The sequence below is a fragment of the Delphinus delphis genome, chromosome 15 (assembly GCF_949987515.2).
Source record: "Delphinus delphis chromosome 15, mDelDel1.2, whole genome shotgun sequence".
Taxonomy (NCBI): Eukaryota; Metazoa; Chordata; class Mammalia; order Artiodactyla; family Delphinidae; genus Delphinus; species Delphinus delphis.
The window spans coordinates 59,191,573-59,210,635 of NC_082697.1; the positions used below are offsets into that span (position 1 = coordinate 59,191,573).

The 19,063-nt window shown below is 49.8% G+C and overlaps 1 protein-coding gene across 1 annotated transcript in view; it reads left to right on the forward strand.

Annotated features, from left to right (window-relative positions):
- The window catches only part of SNX29 (sorting nexin 29), a 548,807-nt gene that overhangs the window by 355,244 nt on the left and 174,500 nt on the right, over positions 1-19,063 (forward strand). The window contains exon 17 of the mRNA XM_060031763.1: positions 16,643-16,698. Within this exon, the coding sequence (XP_059887746.1) occupies positions 16,643-16,698 (56 nt within the window). The remainder of the gene's footprint in view (positions 1-16,642; positions 16,699-19,063) is intronic.

Sequence of the window (19,063 nt, forward strand, 5' to 3'; positions counted from 1 at the left end):
GAATGAATATTAGTTCTCACTTCCCACCATAGCATCCTGACTATGGATGCTCAGAAAATACTTGCTGGGGCTTCCCTGCTGGTGCAGTGGTTAAGAATCCGCCTGCTAGTGCAGGGGACACGGGTTCGAGCCCTGGTCTGGGAAGGTCCCACATGCCATGGAGCAACTAAGCCCGTGCGCCACAACTACTGAGCCTGTGCTCTAGAGCCCGCAAGCCACAACTACTGAGCCTGCGTGCCAAAGCTACTGAAGCCCACACGTCTAGAGCCCGTGCTCCACAACAAGAGAAGCCACCACAATGAGATGCCCGTGTACCGCAACAAAGAGTAGCCCCCGCTCGCCGCAACTAGAGAAAGCCTGCGTGCAGCAATGAAGACCCAACACAGCCAAAAATAAATAAATAAAATAAATAAATTTATTAAAGAAAAATACTTGATGAATTTGACTGAAGCAAAACATTCTATGCCAGTTCCCTACACCTACAAGGGACCATGGATTTATATGTCATGAGATGATCAACATTGCTGTTTTCATTTTTTATTTGCTGTCATGTTCAGGGGACTATCATGTCTCCCACCCCGATTTTCGTGATCTCTCAGTTTAAGCGTTTCCAATTTGAGTATGAAATTATCCATCAGTCACAGAGAGAATTTGTGTTGTCCTAACTGGGGAAACTGTTGATGGAAGAGCGAGGGCTGGCTGGAGGAGGCTTGCCCCCTCTGCTCCGGGCCCCCATCAGGCATATCACTTCTACCCCTGGACAGCGGTCCGATCTTGCCCATCCCCAGGATCCAGGATGATACCTCGTTTATTTATTCACTGCACACACAGTAGCATCCTCCATGTGTCGGGGGCTGACCTGGGCACCAGTGATGCAGAGAATGGACTGTTCCCTGGGCCCTCCTGGTCAGTAGTGTGGTGGAGGAGACACTCACGTGAGCTGAGCTGAGATGATGGCATCCAGGCCCTCGCCAGAGCCCATACGCTACGAGTATCTATTCTCGGGTATCTAGACCCCAGCTCAGCAGAAGGAGAATCTCTGCAGTGGGGTCGGCGCACCCTCCTCATTGCCTTGGGTGATTCTAACGCAGATGGTATTGAGAACCACTGGCACCTAGAATTTAATAGAGTTTTGGTTTCATTGGATTCAGTTTGCCTTCTCTATATAGCAAGTGTAGTTGGTTTTCTATTTGCTAGAGTGATTTCCTTTTGAGTAAATTTTATAACTAAAAAAGGTGAGTTGATTTTAAAAATAACATTAATAAACAGTAGTGCAGGTAGTACACAAATGTGGCAAACGTCACGACGGTGCCTCGTGATGGGCTGATGTGTGGGAAGTACTTCTCTTTGTTTTATCACAGGATCAAAGTTTTAGGTCCCCTTATTTTGGTTCCCGTAGCATCACTGGGACGGATTGGGCAGTATGCCACCGATTCATGAAGGGGTAACCCAGAAACAGTGAACAAAACTCATCATTATACTTGTTTAGGGACTGTGCTAGTTGTCTGTTTCTGCATAACAAATTGTCCCAAAACGTAGAGGCAGAAACAACATTTTGAAATAGCAACACTTACGATCTTATGGTTTCAGGAATCCATGTGGTTTAGTTGGTTCTTTCTCTGGGTCCAGGCCACAGACATCTCAGGCCTGATGGGGGAAGGGTCTGTTTCCATACTCACCCGTGTGCTTGTTGGCAGGACTCAGTTTCTCAGGGGCTCTTAGACTGAGGGCCTTAGTTCCTCCTGGGCTGTTGGCTGGAGGCCGTCTCTCACCACCCTGGTTCATCATAGCCACTTGCTTCACTGCAGTGAGCGAGCCAGGAAAACATGAGAGAGAACGGCAAGATGGAAGTCGCGGTCTTTTATAACCTCGGAACTGGTTTCCCATCGCTTCTGCCTTCATCTGTTGGTTAGAAGTGAGTCAGTAGGGCCCACCCACCCTCAGGGAAAGGGATGACACAGGGCACGAATACCAGGACGGGGGCCACCGGCCCGTATGTTAGGAGGCTGCCTAGCATGGGACTACGCTGAAGACACCCACTAATTCACATCCCTGTCACCTTGAGGGGCACCCATGGGAGGGCGTTCTCGCAGGTCCTAAGGCCAGGAGAAGCTGTCTTCCTCTCAGCATTCAGTGTTTGTTGTTTGTTTGTTTGTTTTGTGGACACAGTGAATCTTGTAGCTAGTTTTGTTTCACTCTTTGGTCAAGAGGTATTTGAGTCAAAATTAGTGCTGCTTTTTGATTATAGAGAAATGATTGTATAGAAATTTATGATCTGGAAATTCTATGGCAGGACTTTGTGCATACTGACGTTCTCTGGTCTGGTCTTCCATAGTGGTTCTATTTTATTTCTTTCATCGCTCTCCTCCATGCTTTTTGTATTATTATACTGAATTGTATATATTCTTACATGTCTCTACTTTCACATGTCTTGGGCTTTGGGGAACTTGGTATTTGTCAGTTTTGCTGTTTCAGGGTGGACTCTTGGTTTCTGAGGTACAGAGGGACCAACACCTCTGTTTTCCTAGTGCCCGGGGTTTCCAACCAAGAGTGTGTGGGCAAGGCTGGCAGTGAAAGCCCTAAGTCACCTGGTTGCGGGGTGGGGGTGGATCACAACTCCTCAGAACTTGACCAACAATGGCCAAGTCTGTGTTCTCCAGGCCTACACGTGCCTCTCTGCTTCAGTAACAGCATGGTTTGGCACAAGGCCCTTCACCTCTTTGAGCCTCAGTTTTCCCGTCTGTAAAATGGGGTGTGGTATATTAGGGTGGGCTGGGTTATGCTGCAGTAACAAAGAACTCCAAAATGCCATTATAGAAAACAATGGTTTCTGTCTCATCCATGTTGCATGTCCTTCACCGGTTTGCTGGCCCTCTGCTGCATCTTGTCATCATTCTCACACCCAGACCCAGGCTGTGGTAGGGGGACAAAACAGCCTGGCCGAGCACACACTCTATCTTCCACCTGGATATGAGACACATCACTTTTCTCTTATTTCATTGGCAAAGCAAGTCCCCTGGACACAGGTCACTGCAGGTAAGTGAGGACACACAGTCCTACCAGGCACCTAGAAGGAGCAGAGTTATTTGTGACTGGCCCTGGTGACTTTCAGAGGCGGCATCTTACTTGCCTCCTAGGGTGGTGATGGGACCTCAGTCAGATAATCTCTGCAGAGCTTTTGGTGCCTGGCACCTGGGTAGCACTCACTGAACCGTGATACTGGTGATACTTATGGTGGCTCTGATGGCGATGCTCATTAGAGAAGTAAAGCTTATCTAGGGGCCCACAGTTTGCAGACCTCCGTCTGATTGATGTATCCATTCACTCCACGTGTGTTGAGTTTCTCAGTTTCCCGAGTTCCACGTACTGTGCTTTGAACTGGAGATCAGAGACAAGATTGACATGGCCCGTGTCCTGAAGGAGCTCCAGTCTCTCCTTGGCAGCAGGGATTGAAGGCTTTCCTTTGGGTTTTTCTTTTGAGGGCTTGACCTTCCTAGGAAAACATGGAATAAAATAAAATGAATGCCAGACCTGGAAGGGATCATCGTTTCTGCATCAGTTAGGATGCTTTCAGTGGCAGAAACAGAGGACCCAAGCCAAAGTGGCATCAGCAGAACAAGGAATTTGTTACATTAGGCAACTGAAAAGTTCAGAGCCGGATGAGCCGTGGTCCCATCTTCTCAGTAATCATCAAGGGAAAGAACGAGACTGTCCACCGTAGCCAGCAAACTCCCCAGGCTTCACTCTGATTGAGCCAGCTTGAACCAGTCACTGTGGCCACAAGGACGGGATATGCTGACTGATCTGTGTTGTTTGGTGCTCACCCTTGGATCAAGGCTGGGTAGGGTTTGTTCTGCACAAATCTCATGGTGGGGTGATTTCCCAGGAGGGGAGTGGATGCCGGGCAGCAAAGAGCCACAGTCCACCCCTTTATCCTGCCTTTTCCTTTCCTGGGGGAGGAAATGGAAGCTCAGAGCAGGGAAATGGCTTGCCTGCTGCCACTCAGCATGTTAGAAACAGAGCAGGGACCAGGCTGTGGGTCTAGGACTGTATTCTTGCTGCTTTGACTCGGTTCCAAAAACATCTTCTTGGGAAGTCATCAATTTCAAAGGGGATTGGGGACACGTCGCACTTTGGGAGATGTAATTATAAAACAGATGTTAAATTGCACCGTCCCTGGCATCTTTGATGAGCAGAACTTCATTATTTATTGCTTGTTGATAAAAGACAGATCGAAAATTAGCCAGATTTCTCCGTGGCAGGACTGCTTGTCGTGTCTGATCTCTGCGGGGAGAGGTCTGGGGCTCTAACTGAGGGTGTTGGTGACCCGCTTCCTAAGTAAGCAGTGGCAGCAAGTGGTGGCCGCCCAACCATGATGAGGCCATTGTTTAGCTGGTTTGGGAGGCGCTGGTGTGTGTGTGTGGCAGGGCTGCTAACTTTGACATGTGAGTATTTCTGGAAGGTGCTGTTTTGGAGTTACTGCTGGTGTTCATCACTGAACATCCCACAGCAACTCGTCTGGGTGCTGGTTCAGGAATGGGCCTTTTTAGCGTTTGAGGACAGGAGCTCAGCTTGAAGAATTCTTTCTCCCTCTCTGCCATCAGTGCCATCACCTTTTGCTCTTGCACAGCGGAACCCCTAAGGCTGACCAACTGCCCGAGCTGTTCTGTGGAATAGATGAACTCATCCATCCATCCTCCCACCCATCTGGTGTTTCCGAGAGCCGATAGCATAGTGGATTGGGTTGGGTGAGTGAGTGTAGGAAATAGTTTGCACCTGTAGTCAGCACGTTCCTCATGGAAGATCATGTCTTCCAGCCATTTCCTACCCCCGGCCTCTGACATGACCATCCCTGCCTGTGAGTAGCACCCTGACCCGACCCTATTCATGCCTTCAGGAGATGCTAGCTGAGTGCCTTCTCCGTGCCCGGCCCTGGGATACAGTACAGCAGACTCTGTTGGCATTATTTCACTTAATGCATAATAAGCCTAGCAGGGAAGTATTACTTGCCTGCTTTATACCTTAGGAGAGTGAGGCTGGGAGAGGTCGGGGGCCTCGGTTGGGATGGCACAGTAAGCGTGCAAGCCTAGACCTGTCGAATCCCAAAGCCATGTTCTTCCACTGCGTGTTACAGCCCAGAGTGGACTCTCCACGCCACACCTGAGTCCACTCCTGGCTCTGGCACTTACAGCCCTGTGCCCTTGAGCAGGTTAAGTCAACTCTCTGAGTGTCTGTTTCCTCATCTAGAAAATAAGGATGATAGTAGTATCAACCCGTCAGGGTAATGACGCATTTAAAATGTATAACCCAGGGCCTGGCACCTGGCACAAGATCAATAAATGTAACAAGTCACCACAAGCTGGGGGCTTAAAACAACACGCATTTATTCCCTCACGGTTGTGGAGGCCAGAAGTCTGAAATCAGAGTGTGAACACCGGCAGGGCCAGGTGTTACCTGGAGATTCCAGGGGAAGAGCCTTCCTGCCTCTTCTAGCTTCTCGGGGGCCTGAGCATTCCTTGGCTTGTGGCCACCTCATTCCAATCTCTGCCTCTGTCTTCACACGGCCTTCTCCTGCTTCTCTCTGTGTGTCTCTTCTAAGGACACTTGTCATTGGGTTTTAGGGCCCACCCAGATAATCCAGGATGATCTCATCTCGAGATCTTTAACCTAGTTACATCTGCAAAATTGTTTTTCCAAATAAAGTCACATTTACTGGTCCTGGGCCTTAAGACATGGACATACCACTTGCGGGGGGCCACCATTCAAGTCATTACAGCTGCTATTATTTTTTATTTTTATTTTTTATTTATTTATTTTTTTGCGGTACGCGGGCCTCTTACTGTTGCGGCCTCTCCCCTTGCGGAGCACAGGCTCCGGACACGCAGGCTCAGCGGCCATGGCTCACGGGCCCAGCCGCTCCGTGGTATGTGGGATCTTCCCGGACCGGGGCACGAACCCGTGTCCCCTGCATCAGCAGGCGGACTCTCAACCACTGCGCCACCAGGGAAGCCCCTACAGCTGCTATTATTTTTAAAAAATGTTTTGGAAGGCACATGTATTACATGAATACATTCTGAATGTAAATATTCAGACATTATGTTAAAATCTCTTTGTCAATCACCCTCAGTTCCATTCCCGTCCCCAGAGACCACCATCCTGATGAGTTTGGTGCTTATCCTTCCAGACCTTTCTGTTAGGGTAGAAAGATGGATGTCATCACGGATTATTACCCTGTTGCCAGGCCCCATGGTAGGTCCCGGGTGTCTGAGGTGGGTGAAAGCACAGCCTGGTGCCCGGTCAGCTTGCAGGTGTCTAGGGAAGTAGGGAGTAAACCAGTGATCTCCATGCACGTGGGAGGGGCCGTAACAGCCACACGTACAAAGTGCCGTGGGGACACCACGGGGCAGCCTTCAGCTCTCTTTGTAAAAGAGGAACGTCAGGTTCTGAAGGCTTTGCTGAGTGCAGCACCTCAGCCTTGTAGGGTTTGAAAGATGCCAACCTTGAAAGGCACAAGTCTGGGGAATTGGGTGAGGAAGGAACCTGGAGTGGACATGGCCGGCGGAAGGAGTGAATCCAGAGCTCCTGGAGGTTGTGCTTGGGGATTGTCCTCCTCAGGGAACTGGAGGTTTTCTCCAGGGTGATGGGTTTCAAGCTGTGTCCCACGGGGCTCCAGGCCTCTGAGAAGAGGACACAGGGGCTGGGGTGGGTGGGAGGAGGGCAGAGCCCTGGGCTCTCACCCAGCTTGGCTCCAGAAGCCCCTCTCCCTGCTGAGTGACGTGCATGGGAGCTGTGCCCAGTGGCCTGTGGTCCCCTCCCAGCATGGTCTCCAGCTGCCCCAAACCTCAGGAGCAAACACGCAAACGAAGGAAAAGCCATGTGCTTTGGCTGACTGCCGTGTTGACAAATGGTGATAATAGGTCTAGATGGACAAAAAAGACAAGATGAGATGCCCCTGGGTGACTTTTCAAAGTCACCTTTCTGGGCTTTCTCATGTAGAGGACACAGATGGTATCCATCGTGCTGGGAAGTGAGGCAGCCAGATGGACCGTGTTCTCCAGGACTGACGGGAGACCCAGCAGCCCAGACCCAAGCCTCGCCAGCCCCTGAGCCTCTGTGGGTGTGCTGAGTGAGAGGCGCTCAGACCTTCTAGAAGCGTAAGATCCGCCTCCACGCCCAGCCCAGTGTACTTGGCCTTGCGAGGACTCCCGCTGGGCCTTCGTGTGCTGGGCTGCGCTGGGTGATGCAGCCAGGGCTGCACTTGGACCCCGGCTCCCGGGCACTCTTGCCTGCACTTGACATCAACTGTCTCACTTCTTTGTCAGGACAACCCTGCGAGGGAGGTGGAATTGCTGTATTTATTCTACAGTGAAGGAAATAGAGGCAGAGAGGTCGAGCCACTTGCCAGGCTCACAGCACTGGAAAGAGGACCCCCAGGCGCTGGGCTCTGGCGTCCGTGCCCTGCGCTCTCGCTGCTCTGCTCTCCACCGCGTCCCCCAACCCGCGGCCTCCAGGGTGATGCCCTGCAGAGCAGCCAGGGCACTGCCGCTAACGCTGGCCCTCTTGGCAAAACGTCAATCAAAAAAAGTGGTTTGCTTACCAAAAGAATCGAAATCTTGAAAGTACAGGGAAGGGAAAACTCACAGGTGTGGTTTCAGCCTGGGCCATATTCACAGACATGTGGAAATACAAGCTCAGTCTTAATAAGAGGGGAGTTGAAGGGTCAGAAATAAAACAGGAAGCTTTCTGTTCCAGCAGAGTGGACAGATCCAATAAAAGAGAGTAGCATCTAGGTTTCTGTTGCCGATGTGTGGAAACCAAGTTGGCCGTTCGGTTTTCAGTGCCTTAGCCCCGACTGGGAGGGACACTGGACTACATCAGTTCTCTTTGCTCCTTGTGGCACAGCTGGACGGGGCTAGAAATGCTGGGCTGAGGAGGACGCGGACAGCCTGCTCGAGTGCACGTTCTTGCTGCTGGGGCCGGTGCTGCTCTGCTCGGCGCAGGTGGTGGGAGGCCCTGTGCTGCCCCGGAGACAGATCAGGAGACATGGTGAATTCTCAGTGTGGGAAATGGGCTCTGACTTTAAAAAAAACACCCGAGCTGAAGGCAAGATTGCTAAAGTCTGGAGCTGGCCCGAGTTCCCCTTCTTGTTTTGTCCTCTTCCCGCAGGGAGGTGACAGGGAAGGTAAGAAATGGCAGCTGAGGACAATGTACTGTAACCGCACAGGCAGCCTGCTGGGCAGCTTATAAACAGGACGCTGCAGAGGTTGGGGTGGGTGAGTGCTGGCCCCGCTTTACAGAAGAGGAAACTGGGGCATAGGTTTCACGGTTAGTAACTGGCAAAGCCCAGGTCTCCCTGACCTTTAGACACCAGACCCTCCCTGCGTGTTTCCCGAGGACCTGGGCAGCCAAAGGGATTCACTAAAGAACTTCCTGAGAAACTCACCCCTCCAACCCACCTCACGCACCTGAAGCAGCCTCTAGGGTGTGCCTCTCTTATTTGGAAGGGGTAGAAATTAAATCACCAGAAAGAACCCTAGGAGGAAACATTCCAGAGTCATTTTGCTTTTATCTGCAAGTCGGCAGCGCCTGCTCATCTGCTTATGTAATCATCACACTTGTAATGGCAGAAATACAGTCCAGACGTGTCAGTAGCCGCAGGGAGCCCAGGTGTATACATGCTCTGACTGCCCGAGTGTCTTCATTTCCCGTTACAAGGAACAGATTCCTTCCTTCAGGGATTAGCCTGGATTCTCGTTTTGCACCCTTGTTTCTTTGCGGGGAGGCGGCAGGTGTAGTAAAAAGAGCACAGCTCCGATTTCAGTCACACTTGTAGAACATGGGACACGAAATCCTCATGTTAAAAGGTTGCTGTGAGGATGATGTAAATGAATGTAAATAAGGGCCTGGATCCTTAAACGTCATTTCTTATCCCTCTCCCTCCATCCAGATCTGGGGCCTCTCCTTACTCTCAAGTGCTGAAAGTCGTTTCACGAAGCTGTGGAGCGCAAACATTTGTTCCTCCCCACCGAGAAGAAGGAAGTGTTTCCTTGAAATTACTGCTGATTTTTCTACATCTGTTCAGCCATCAGTGACAGCAGAAATTGGCCAACTTTTCCCGTAAATGCCCAGAGAGTAAATATTTTAGGTGCTGTGGGTTGTACTATCTCTGTCACACGGACTGAACTTTGGGGATAGAGTGTGACAGCGGCCATAGGTGATACACACATGTCATACCAGCGTCACTGTGTTCCAATGAAAATTTATTTACAAACGCAGGCTGGATTTGGCCTGTGGGCTATAGTTTGCCAACTGTTGATTTTGGTTCTGGGGAGGTACTGGGTTTGGGGACCAGGAATGTAAAAATGAACAAGCCCCCCCTGTGCCCTGGAGGCTTTCCCCCAGCAGCACAACTGCCTGTGCGAGCTCATGAGGGCTGTTCTGTTTGCAGGAAGACAGCATTTGGGGTAACAGGCCTGGAGAGGGCCTTCTGTTGTCCTTCCAGCCTAGTGTCTCCAGCGCATCACCAGATCGACTCAGATCCGCTCCTGTCTGCAGTAATGAACTCCGCAGACATGCCGCTTAAACCTCCTTGATACATCTTAATGCTGTTAAGTGCTGCTTGGTGGTCCCTGGCTAATTTCTAAGTGACAGTTTCAGTTGTGTTTGCTGTGTATTTAAGGAAATCCTACATTCACTCTCCACTTACACTGCAATCCTGGTGAGAGCGGTTTTGGATTCTAGAGTTTGCACAGTTCTGCTTCTCCTTGGCATCTTCTGGTTGCTCTGTGCCTCCATTTCTCTGGCTGTTGAATGGGAGTTAAAGGTGAAATGATGCAGTTTGTTGAGTGTTTTCTAAACTTCTTTCTTCTTAAGTAAATCATGCTTGTGTACCCTTTTCTTTAAAAGGAGCTCTGCCTTGGAAACTCGATGTGGGAAATGGGTCAAAGTATAATAGAAGCTGCTCTTTTTTTTTTGGCTGCGTGGCGTGCAGGATCTTAGTTCCCCAGCCAGGGATCGAACCTGCGCCCCCAGCAGTGGAAGTGCAGAGTCTTAACCACTGGGCAGCCCGGGAAGTCCCTAGAAGCTGCTCTTGCTGAAGAAGGGCATTGGGGGAGGGGAGGCTCTGGCCACTAAGCCCTTGCAGCACCTACTAGAAACTTTGGAGATCTGTCAGGAGCAGGCATGACCCCCGCTGTGGTGCGGGGCCAGAAAAACCTGCAGGGGGGGGGCACCCAGCCACTCCTCAGCCCTGGGTGTCCTCATGTGTAGCAGGAGAGGGTTTAGATGAGTCGAATGCTCTCAGCTCCTTCTTAAGAGGCCGAAGTCTTTCGCTAGAGATTGGCTGAGAATTCATAACTGACGAATAGTTTTCTATTAGTAATTAAGCCTAGAGAAACTGGAGACATTTGTGGATTTGTACTTTCTTTACAGGTGAGGCTTAAAAAAAATGTGATGCTGAAAAGGCAATGGGCAGACGCTGGCAAATGATCTGGTGTGCCAAGTTGAGATGGCATCTGCGTGTGTGTGTGTGTGTGTGTGTGTGTATGGGTGTGTGTGTGCGTATGGATGTGTGTGTATGGGTGTGTGTGTGCATGTGGGTGTGTGTGTGCGTATGGGGGTGTGTGTGTGCATATGGGTTTGTGTGCATGTGCATGTGGATGTGTGCTTGTGCGTATGAGTGTGTGTGTGTGTGTGTGTGTATGGGTGTGCACGTTCGCTCAGCAGCCTCCTGGCTGTTCCCTCTTGCCTGCTGCCCAGAGTGACTTTTCAAACGGGGACTTGCCCAGTCTCTCCCTTGCTTAAATCCTTTTGGAGGCTTCCCTCTACCTGAGCAAAGGCCAGAGCCACGCCGTCCTCCCTCAGGCCTCCAGCGCCGGTCCCTCCAAACCTCTTTCCCGAATTGCCTTCCCAGACACTTAGTTATCTTGATTCTTCTCCATGGACTTTTCACACTGTCATTGTGCTATCAGTTATTTCTAGACTGTCTCCCTGGATGGATTGGGTGCTCCATGGGCCCCCAGCATTCATCTCCCCTGCTCCCTGCTGCCTCTCTGGTACCCAGAGTGTCTGGCCCATAAGAGGAACCTAGTACGGATTTGCAGACTAAGTGTCTGAGTAACGGTGTGTGCATCTGTGGTGGAGCAGCTGGCCCTTCACTCGTGCGTGGGGACTGCTGGGCCCCAAACGCCTGTTCTGTTCTGTCCAACATCCTTGAACTCTTTCCCTGAGAAATGAGAGTAACTGCCAGTTAGCCCTTTGTACGTATGTTGTCCATGCATCTTAATTGCTTGGAAGGAAACTAGATGTCCATTCTTAGTAAATTAGATAATTTTCTCACACCCCCTCCCTTCTCATCCCTGCCCTCCTCCAACCATCCCGTCCCCCATCTGTCTGTTTGTTCATCTGTACATCTATCCATCCATGGGGAACATGCTCTGAGCAATCAGTATGTGCCTGATACCATCTGGGGCTCTGAGAATATTGTTCCCGAGACCCTCAGAGTCTTTTTGGGAAAAACAGACGCATCAAAAACTAATTCACAGAAGTGTGGTAGCCTGCCTTCATGCAAGCTTCCAGGGCTACTCAGAGGATTGAATTAAAGACTCTTTAAAGCTCTTATTTGCCAGTTCTTTACTCCCAGTAGAGAGTCTCAGGCCTCAGCTGATGCCTCTAATTGTATATTTGTAAAACAAAGAACAAATTAACAGATAACACACAGCCCTGAAAGTGGTGCAGACCTGGCAGCAGCCTCCCTGAGGGGAGGAAAGCCCAGGCCTGCTTTGTGTTCACAGCAGCAGCCCTGAGCCTGTTTGTCCTCTGGCCCGGCGACCAAGCTGGAGACAGAGCCGTGCATTTCACATGTTGTTCCTTCTTAAAAAGTGAGAAGAGAAAGCAAGGTGTTGGTCGGATGGGAAATAGCTGTCGTTTCTGGCAGTGCAAAGTGAGAGCTAATTGCTGAAGGGAAGGCTATGTGAAAAGAGGGATGTGCGAGAAAGTGACTGGAAAACATAAATTACGGGTGTTTTTTCCTGATCGGGGCAAAGATTTGTTGTCCTGTATTGTCTGCCTTTTTGCCTTGTCTTTTGAGCAGTGAATCCGAGAGCCCTGTAATTAGAAGACAAGGAATATGGTTCTCTTCCTTTGGTTCCTCTTATCTCCAAACTAACTCATCCTTCTCATGCATGATAATTTCGAATTTGCTCCAGAGCAGTTTAAAACTTGATTGACACTTGCGTGGAAATGGAGCTTCCCTCATCATTCGCTTGTCTGCTCAGTCACAAGTGCTCAGTCAGTGCCCACAACATGCCAGGGCCTGTGTGAATGACCTTTCGTGCAAGCTGCTGACCCAGGCTCGCAGGGAGGGACCAGTACAGGGTGTGGAGTAATTGCAGCCTGAGCACCGGGAATGGTAGAGGGTGGCAGTGTGGAATCTGCGTATTTCTGGTGATCAGGGAAGGTATCTCATAGGACGTCATCTTTTAGCTGAATCTGAAAAGATGTGAAAAGAGCCAGCCATGCAAAGAGGCTGGGGCAAGAAAGGAGGGAAGCATGACTTGCGATAATACATCCTTCACTGTATTTATTTGAGGATTAATAATGTGCAAATACATTGGCGCGCATAGTAGATGTTCAACGCACGTTGGACCCCTCTGCCCTCCATCTTTGTTGCTTTCTAGCAGGACCTTCAGAGAACCATGTGACTCCTTTCATGATCAGTGGAGGCTGACTTGTGTACCCAGAGATGGAAAAGGATTCTGATTGTGGGTCTCGCCTGTCCCTCCACATCCTTGTGTATGCAGCGCCTGGGGTGTTTGCTACAGAAAGACCCAGAAATCCTGGCTGCTCTGTTTCTCCAGCCATGGGCTCTGCCTTCCTCTGCACTCACATACTGACCCCCGAACCCCCAGACCACAGGCCAGATGATGAGCCGCCTTCTCTGCAGGGACAGGGAGAAGCAAATGAGGACAACCACACTTACTTGTGCTCCATGTTGGAGGGAATCAAAAAGAAGCCTCCATGGCAGAGATGTGTCCTCCAGGACTTCCCAGGGCTTCAGGAAGGCACGAGGGATGTTTGTGGCCAGCATCAATAGAAAGTTGATTTTTCTTAACAAAATCTCTACCCCGCAAGCCTTTCACTGCCAGGATATGAAGTCAAATCAGCTTTCTGGATGCTTACTGTAAACCCCAGATGCTATCTAGCTCCAATCTGGGTAGACAGAATGAAAAGAGAGCATGTTAAGATGTTTAATAAGCTTGGCCATCAATTGTCATACTGCAGTTGCTGTAGAGCCTGGCCTGATTTTTAAGATCTATTCCACCAAGGTCAGAAGGTTCATGGACTCTTTTTCCAGCCAGCCTCCCTGAACTCAGGCAGACACATAAATGTCTCCTGGCTTGCTGATGCCAATAATGCCAATAATCAGAAGAAAAACTCCTGGGGGCTCCCCGGGTGGCACAGCGGTTAAGAATCTGCCTACCAGTGCAAGGGAAACGGGTTTGAGCCCTTGTCCAGAAAGATGCCACGTGCCGCGGAGCAGTTAAGCCCGTGAGCCACAACTACTGAGCCTGCGCTCTAGAGCCTGCAAGCCACAACTACTGAGCCCACGTGCCACAACTACTGAAGCCCGTGTGCCTAGAGCCCGTGCTCTGCAACAAGAGAAGCCACCGCAATGAGAAGCCTGCACACCACAACGAAGAGTAGCCCCTGCTTGCTGCAGCTAGAGAAAAGCCCGCACACAGCGCCAAAGACCCAATGCAGCCAAAAATAAAAATAAATAAATAAAATTTTAAAAAGAATTTTTTTAAAAAGGAAAAATTTTTTTAAAAAAGAAGAAAAACTCCTGAGTTGGGAGGATTTAACAACTCCCAGATACTTAACATCCATTGTCCAAGAGGGTCCCCCTACAAATAAACATCCCTGAAGGGAAATTTATCTGTCAGGAAGAAACTTTCTTTTAAAAATTGATTATTTTCAGAAGCTCTTTGTTAATATCATTGTAGAGTGACATCTGTCCTTAAAAACCTCACCTTATCTTTTGCTTCTGGTCACCCTTCCCCACTGGACCACCGGGGAATTCCCCATAGCGGCTTTTTACTAAACAGAGACCAGGAGCTTTTTTTTCTATGCCATTAGAAATTTATCAAAAGCACTCTTTTGGTGGGATAATGCATTCTAATTTACATTTTTAATTGTTAACATTAGATTATTTCGAAACTCGAACTATACAAAAGAGTGTTGACTAAATAGCCTCCTCCCCCCCCCCACCCCCCCCCACCCCCCACCCCCCCCACCCCCCACCCCCCCCACCCCCCGCTGCCTGGGCCCCACCCCCGCCCCTGGCGCCCACAGGCTGGTGCCCCTTTGATTGGTGCCTTGAACTTCACTTCTCTACCTTCTTGATGCAAAAACAAACAAATACAACCTGATATTCTTCATTCTCTGTTTTCTCACCCAAGGTGGTGTATGAGACCCACCGTCTCTACCCTACTTTGCTTTCACGTGATGATCCATCTTGGAGGTGTTTTCATAACTGCACGTGGAATGCTATCTCATTCTTCAAAAGCACATTTAAATTCTTTTAAAGCAATTCACTCAAAAGATAAATTTTTTTAATCTTCCAGAACGATAGCAAATGAAAAATAAGTATCATTTCTCTCCCCAGTCCCACTCATAATCTATTATCAACGATAGCCACTGTTATTTTCTTAGATCCTTTTCCAGAATTATTTTTGTGCTCGTACCTTCATGAGTGTGTGTGTGTGTGTAACTCGTTTCTTTTTAAACCAGGCATCTCAAACGGACATGTCATAATTTCTTGAATCATTCCTCTCTAGTTGGACCTTTAGATCCTTTAGATCCTTTTGGTTGGCGTCTTTGTTTCCTCTGGATAACAGAGGACTGTGATTTCTGGGTCAAAGGATGTAGGTGTCTTTAGGGATCTCAGTACACACAGCCTCGTGGCTTCCCCTGATAGGTTGTACCAGCTCTCACCACAGCCGCCCAGAGGAAAATAACAGTCCCTCTAACAGCAGGGCCACCCCGACCCCCAGCCCAGGGAGTTCCTGATCTTTTGAAACTGATGTTCTCTCAAGCGGTTAGGCGGGTTTCTCCTTGTTGGGCTTGAAAGAATCTCTCAACAGCAGCTCCTTAACAAAGGCTGCAGCCTGGAGCCCAATTGAATTGCTTAGTTCCAGGGACCTGGAAAGGGCTCAGCTTAGGCCATTCTCCCTCAGGGCTGCCATGTATGGGGTGAGACACCCCCAGGTGGTGGGCAGATTCGTGTATGGTGTCAAGGATAACAGACAGCTTCTCAATAGTTGTCATATTATTATAGCGCACAGGTCAGTCAAGGAGACCCTTCTACCTGCCTGGCACTGTTCCACATGCTCTACACGTATCAACTCCTCTTGTTCTAAGAACAACCCTGTGCGTATTAGTATTATACGTACCCATTTTACAGACAAGGACAGTGTGATGCAGAGAAGTCAAGTGACGCTCGCGGCCACACAGGAGCTCAGGATTGGATCCTGAGCCGTGTGGTCCCAGAGCCCAGGCTGCATAACCACTGCGTCCTCCTGCCTCCAAAAGGAGCCTGCTCTTTCTCTACGGACTACCTTCTAGTGTCTTCTTATCCTCTGTACAGGCAAGACTTTGCCAAGTCTCACCTTCTCCTATCACCCTTGAGCTGGCTTTTCCTCTGTTTGCTAAGGGTTTGTTGCAGAAAAGCCTGGACAGACCTGGATTCGTATCCCTTTCCTACATGTGTGGCCTTGGACGAGTTCAGCCCCTGTGATCCTCAGTTCCCTCATCTGGGGGGCAGGGAGCATTGCCCACCCCCCAGATCCTTATCACGATTGATGAAGGTTGAGGATAAGGAGAATGCCCTGACAGGTGCACAGTGTGAAACTTTCCCTCGTCACCCCGCACCCTTCTCTATCCCTCTTGGTTCTTCTTAGTTTTGATCCACAGTCTTAAGTTCTCTCCAGTTCAAATTCGATCCTATTACAAAAGGAAGCTCATTCCCAGGGTCCGATAACATCACGATTTATTGAGCATCTACAAGTGCTGGCCATTCGCTGTCTGCTCTGGATGAGAATTGCCATCCCACCAGGCGTTATAGTTTCCTGCACCCAATCCTGTTCTCATGGGTCCCTTCTGAGTCAGAAGAGAAAGTCATGTTCGGCTGCCTTAAATTTCTCACACATGTGAGGGGAAAGGATAGAGCCATTTGGGGGACAGACATTTCCCTTTGTGTTTACACACCACGTGTGTCTGTGCGTGATGATGCGTATTTTTGCCTTTGCACATTTGATACCTTGCCTCTCAGCCCCTAATTAGGCCTCTGTAGCTCCAAAATTACATGCTTTTACACACCCATGATGATCTCGGTAGGATTAACAGTCCTTTTTTTCTGTGAAGGTAATTGAGGTCTTTCATGGTGGCATAGTTTTATTACTGTAACTCCGTCTTTAACCATCCTTCCGTAAAATCTCTTATTGTTTTCCAGTAACTGCTTCTTCACCTCATTCTGAACAGGAAATGCTCAGGGGTCATTGAGAAGCAGAATTTCCTGTGATTATGCAAACCATGGTAACCATGCTGCATTTTCTCTCTCCCCTTCCCCCTCTCCCTATGGCAGGTGCCTGGAGATTTGAGTCAAACATCCGAAGACCAGAGTTTGTCGGATTTTGAAACGTAAGTCCACAGCATGTGCTCATGAGGGGCCCTTTAGAAGCAAGACTCTGTTACTTGGCTTGCGTCCCAGGAGACCATAGAGGGAACCAGCAAGCACTGCTGAAATCTGCGTGACGGATTTGGTTATTGTAGAGGTGGGGAGTTGTTTGCCCGCAGCCTGAGTCTGGCCTTCAGATGTGTTTTTAGCTCCCTCTTTGGGTATTGAAAAACAATTTTTTTTTTTTGGTTGACATTTAAGAGTTGGAAGGTATCTCATGAAAATTTAAATTTCTCCATTTTCTTTAAAAGAAGAAATCCCAGCAAGGCCACCATCCGCTAGAGCTGAGCAGCAGCTGCTTCTTCCATCCAGGGCGCGTGCTTGCCAGCTTGCCGCAGTCCCCACTTCTCCCTTTTGTCTGACTGTGGCCAACTCCACTCATTCCACTGTCTGGGTGTCTCCCGTTCAAATTTTGAGTTTGCAACTCCTGGGCTATTGGAAATGACAGTGGTTCAGTACCTTGGTCTGATTTTTGATTGGATTGAATTCTGTCCGGCGCCTCTGCTGTTAACCCCTAAGGAATTTAGTTGGTCTTCAGACGGACTCTTTCTGATCAAGTTGCCTCACCTTTTGGACCTGTAATCCCCTGGGGCTGGGGAAGAGAGGAGTGAGTCCTGAGTTAAGGACAAGCAGAACCTCCCTAGTTGTGCTGAGTAGAGGAAGGTTCAGCTTCCCCAGGAGAGAGGGCGGGGCATCGGAAGAGCATTTTGTTAGAGCCAGGCTGAGCCAAGTTGAAATCTTAACTGCAGGACTCATGCTGGTGTGACCTTGGGCGAGCCACTTAACCTCTCTGAGCCTGAGTTTCCTCATTCATAAGGCGCAGATCACAAGAGTGGGGTTTTGAAAAGCATGGAGGGGATCAAGAGGCCCCGCAGTGCTTGGTAGCGGCGGTAGAGGTGGAGGTGCCTGTTAGATTGGTGAGGGGGGTCGTGGAAGTTTAGAGGTGAAGGATGAAAATCAAAGACGAGTTTGCTTCGCATGGGCCTTTGGGGGGCGGGGTGGAGGGGAGTACATAGTGAAGAGGATCATGGGATGGTGGCCTGGCGGAGGGAAAGGGGGGACCAGCTGGGGAGAGAGGTGAAAGCGCAGAGGGGACCCCAGAGATGAGCCACTCGTGAGGCGCAAGGAACTCATTCATAAAGCAAGAATTTATCACGTGCCTGCTGCGGGGAGGGGTCGTGCCAGGTCATCGGTGGAGGGGATGAATCAGCCACGGTCCCTGCTCTCAGGCAACCTCTGCCGGGTCCAGCCACCTCATCTCTTCTCCTCCCCCGCAGGTTGATCATCTCCACTAGAGCCAGAGGGAAGCACCATTTCCCTCTCCCTCTTCTCTTGCAGAGAAGGCCCTGGCTGACCTCAGCTCCACCCCCAGCCTCCCCCGGCCCTCCCTTCATACCAACTGCCCTGGTAGATTTGACTCCTCCAGCTTATTTGGTCTTCCATACTCGGGATCATTATTTTATTCCCTTAACTCACACTTCTGCGTCTAGGAGAGAGAGGACAATCAATTCTAATACAGCGAGCTATGTGCTCTGAAAGGGAGAGCATGTTTGGGGGGACCTGGGGGACCTCCTGGAGCCCTGGGAGGTGGTCCAGCCCTCACCAATCCTGGGAGGTTAATGAAAACCAGAGTGTCAGTTACACTTCTACACCCCTCCCACTCCCGACAGAAATGAAAGGGGAGCACTCTAGTCACTAGCACAGTTTTGGGGACCTTTCCAGGAGGGGTGTCATTAGATATCCAAATCAGTTTGGTGCCTCAGGATGGCAGCTTGTACTTGGAGCCCTGGGGAGGTGATCAATAGGGTGTATTTTGCCGCATGAAGGCGGTCAGCACCTGGGCTCAAAGCTTAGAAGAAATGCTGCTTCAGGAGAGAAGCATTTCTTTGTGAAAATGAAATGCTCTTTACTGTGGAGATTGTGAGGCTGTTGAGTCATGGACTCTTCCATCATCAGTGTCTCAAACTGTGTTCTAAGCACAGGAGGCTGGCGAATTTTTAAGAGCTGCTCTTCAGAGATAAGGAGAGCTCCAGGAAAAGCGCTTAGCCCTGGAGCAACTCCTAGCAGAAACAGGGGCCAGGACCTCCCAGCCCTTCCAGAATTGCACAGCACTGCTGTGAGAGCTGTTAATGATTGATCTGGAAGTTTCAGTGACAGTTAACTTATCAGCTTCACTTGGTGTAGATGCAGCTGGTGGAAGAGTGGTGGTGGTGGGTGTGTGCGCCCAGTGACTCAGAGTTAGGTTCAAGTCATCTCGCAAGGCGGGACTGTCACATAACTGAAAGAACCCTTGAAGTTCTCTCAAATAGCCGCGAGGATCAGCCGAGA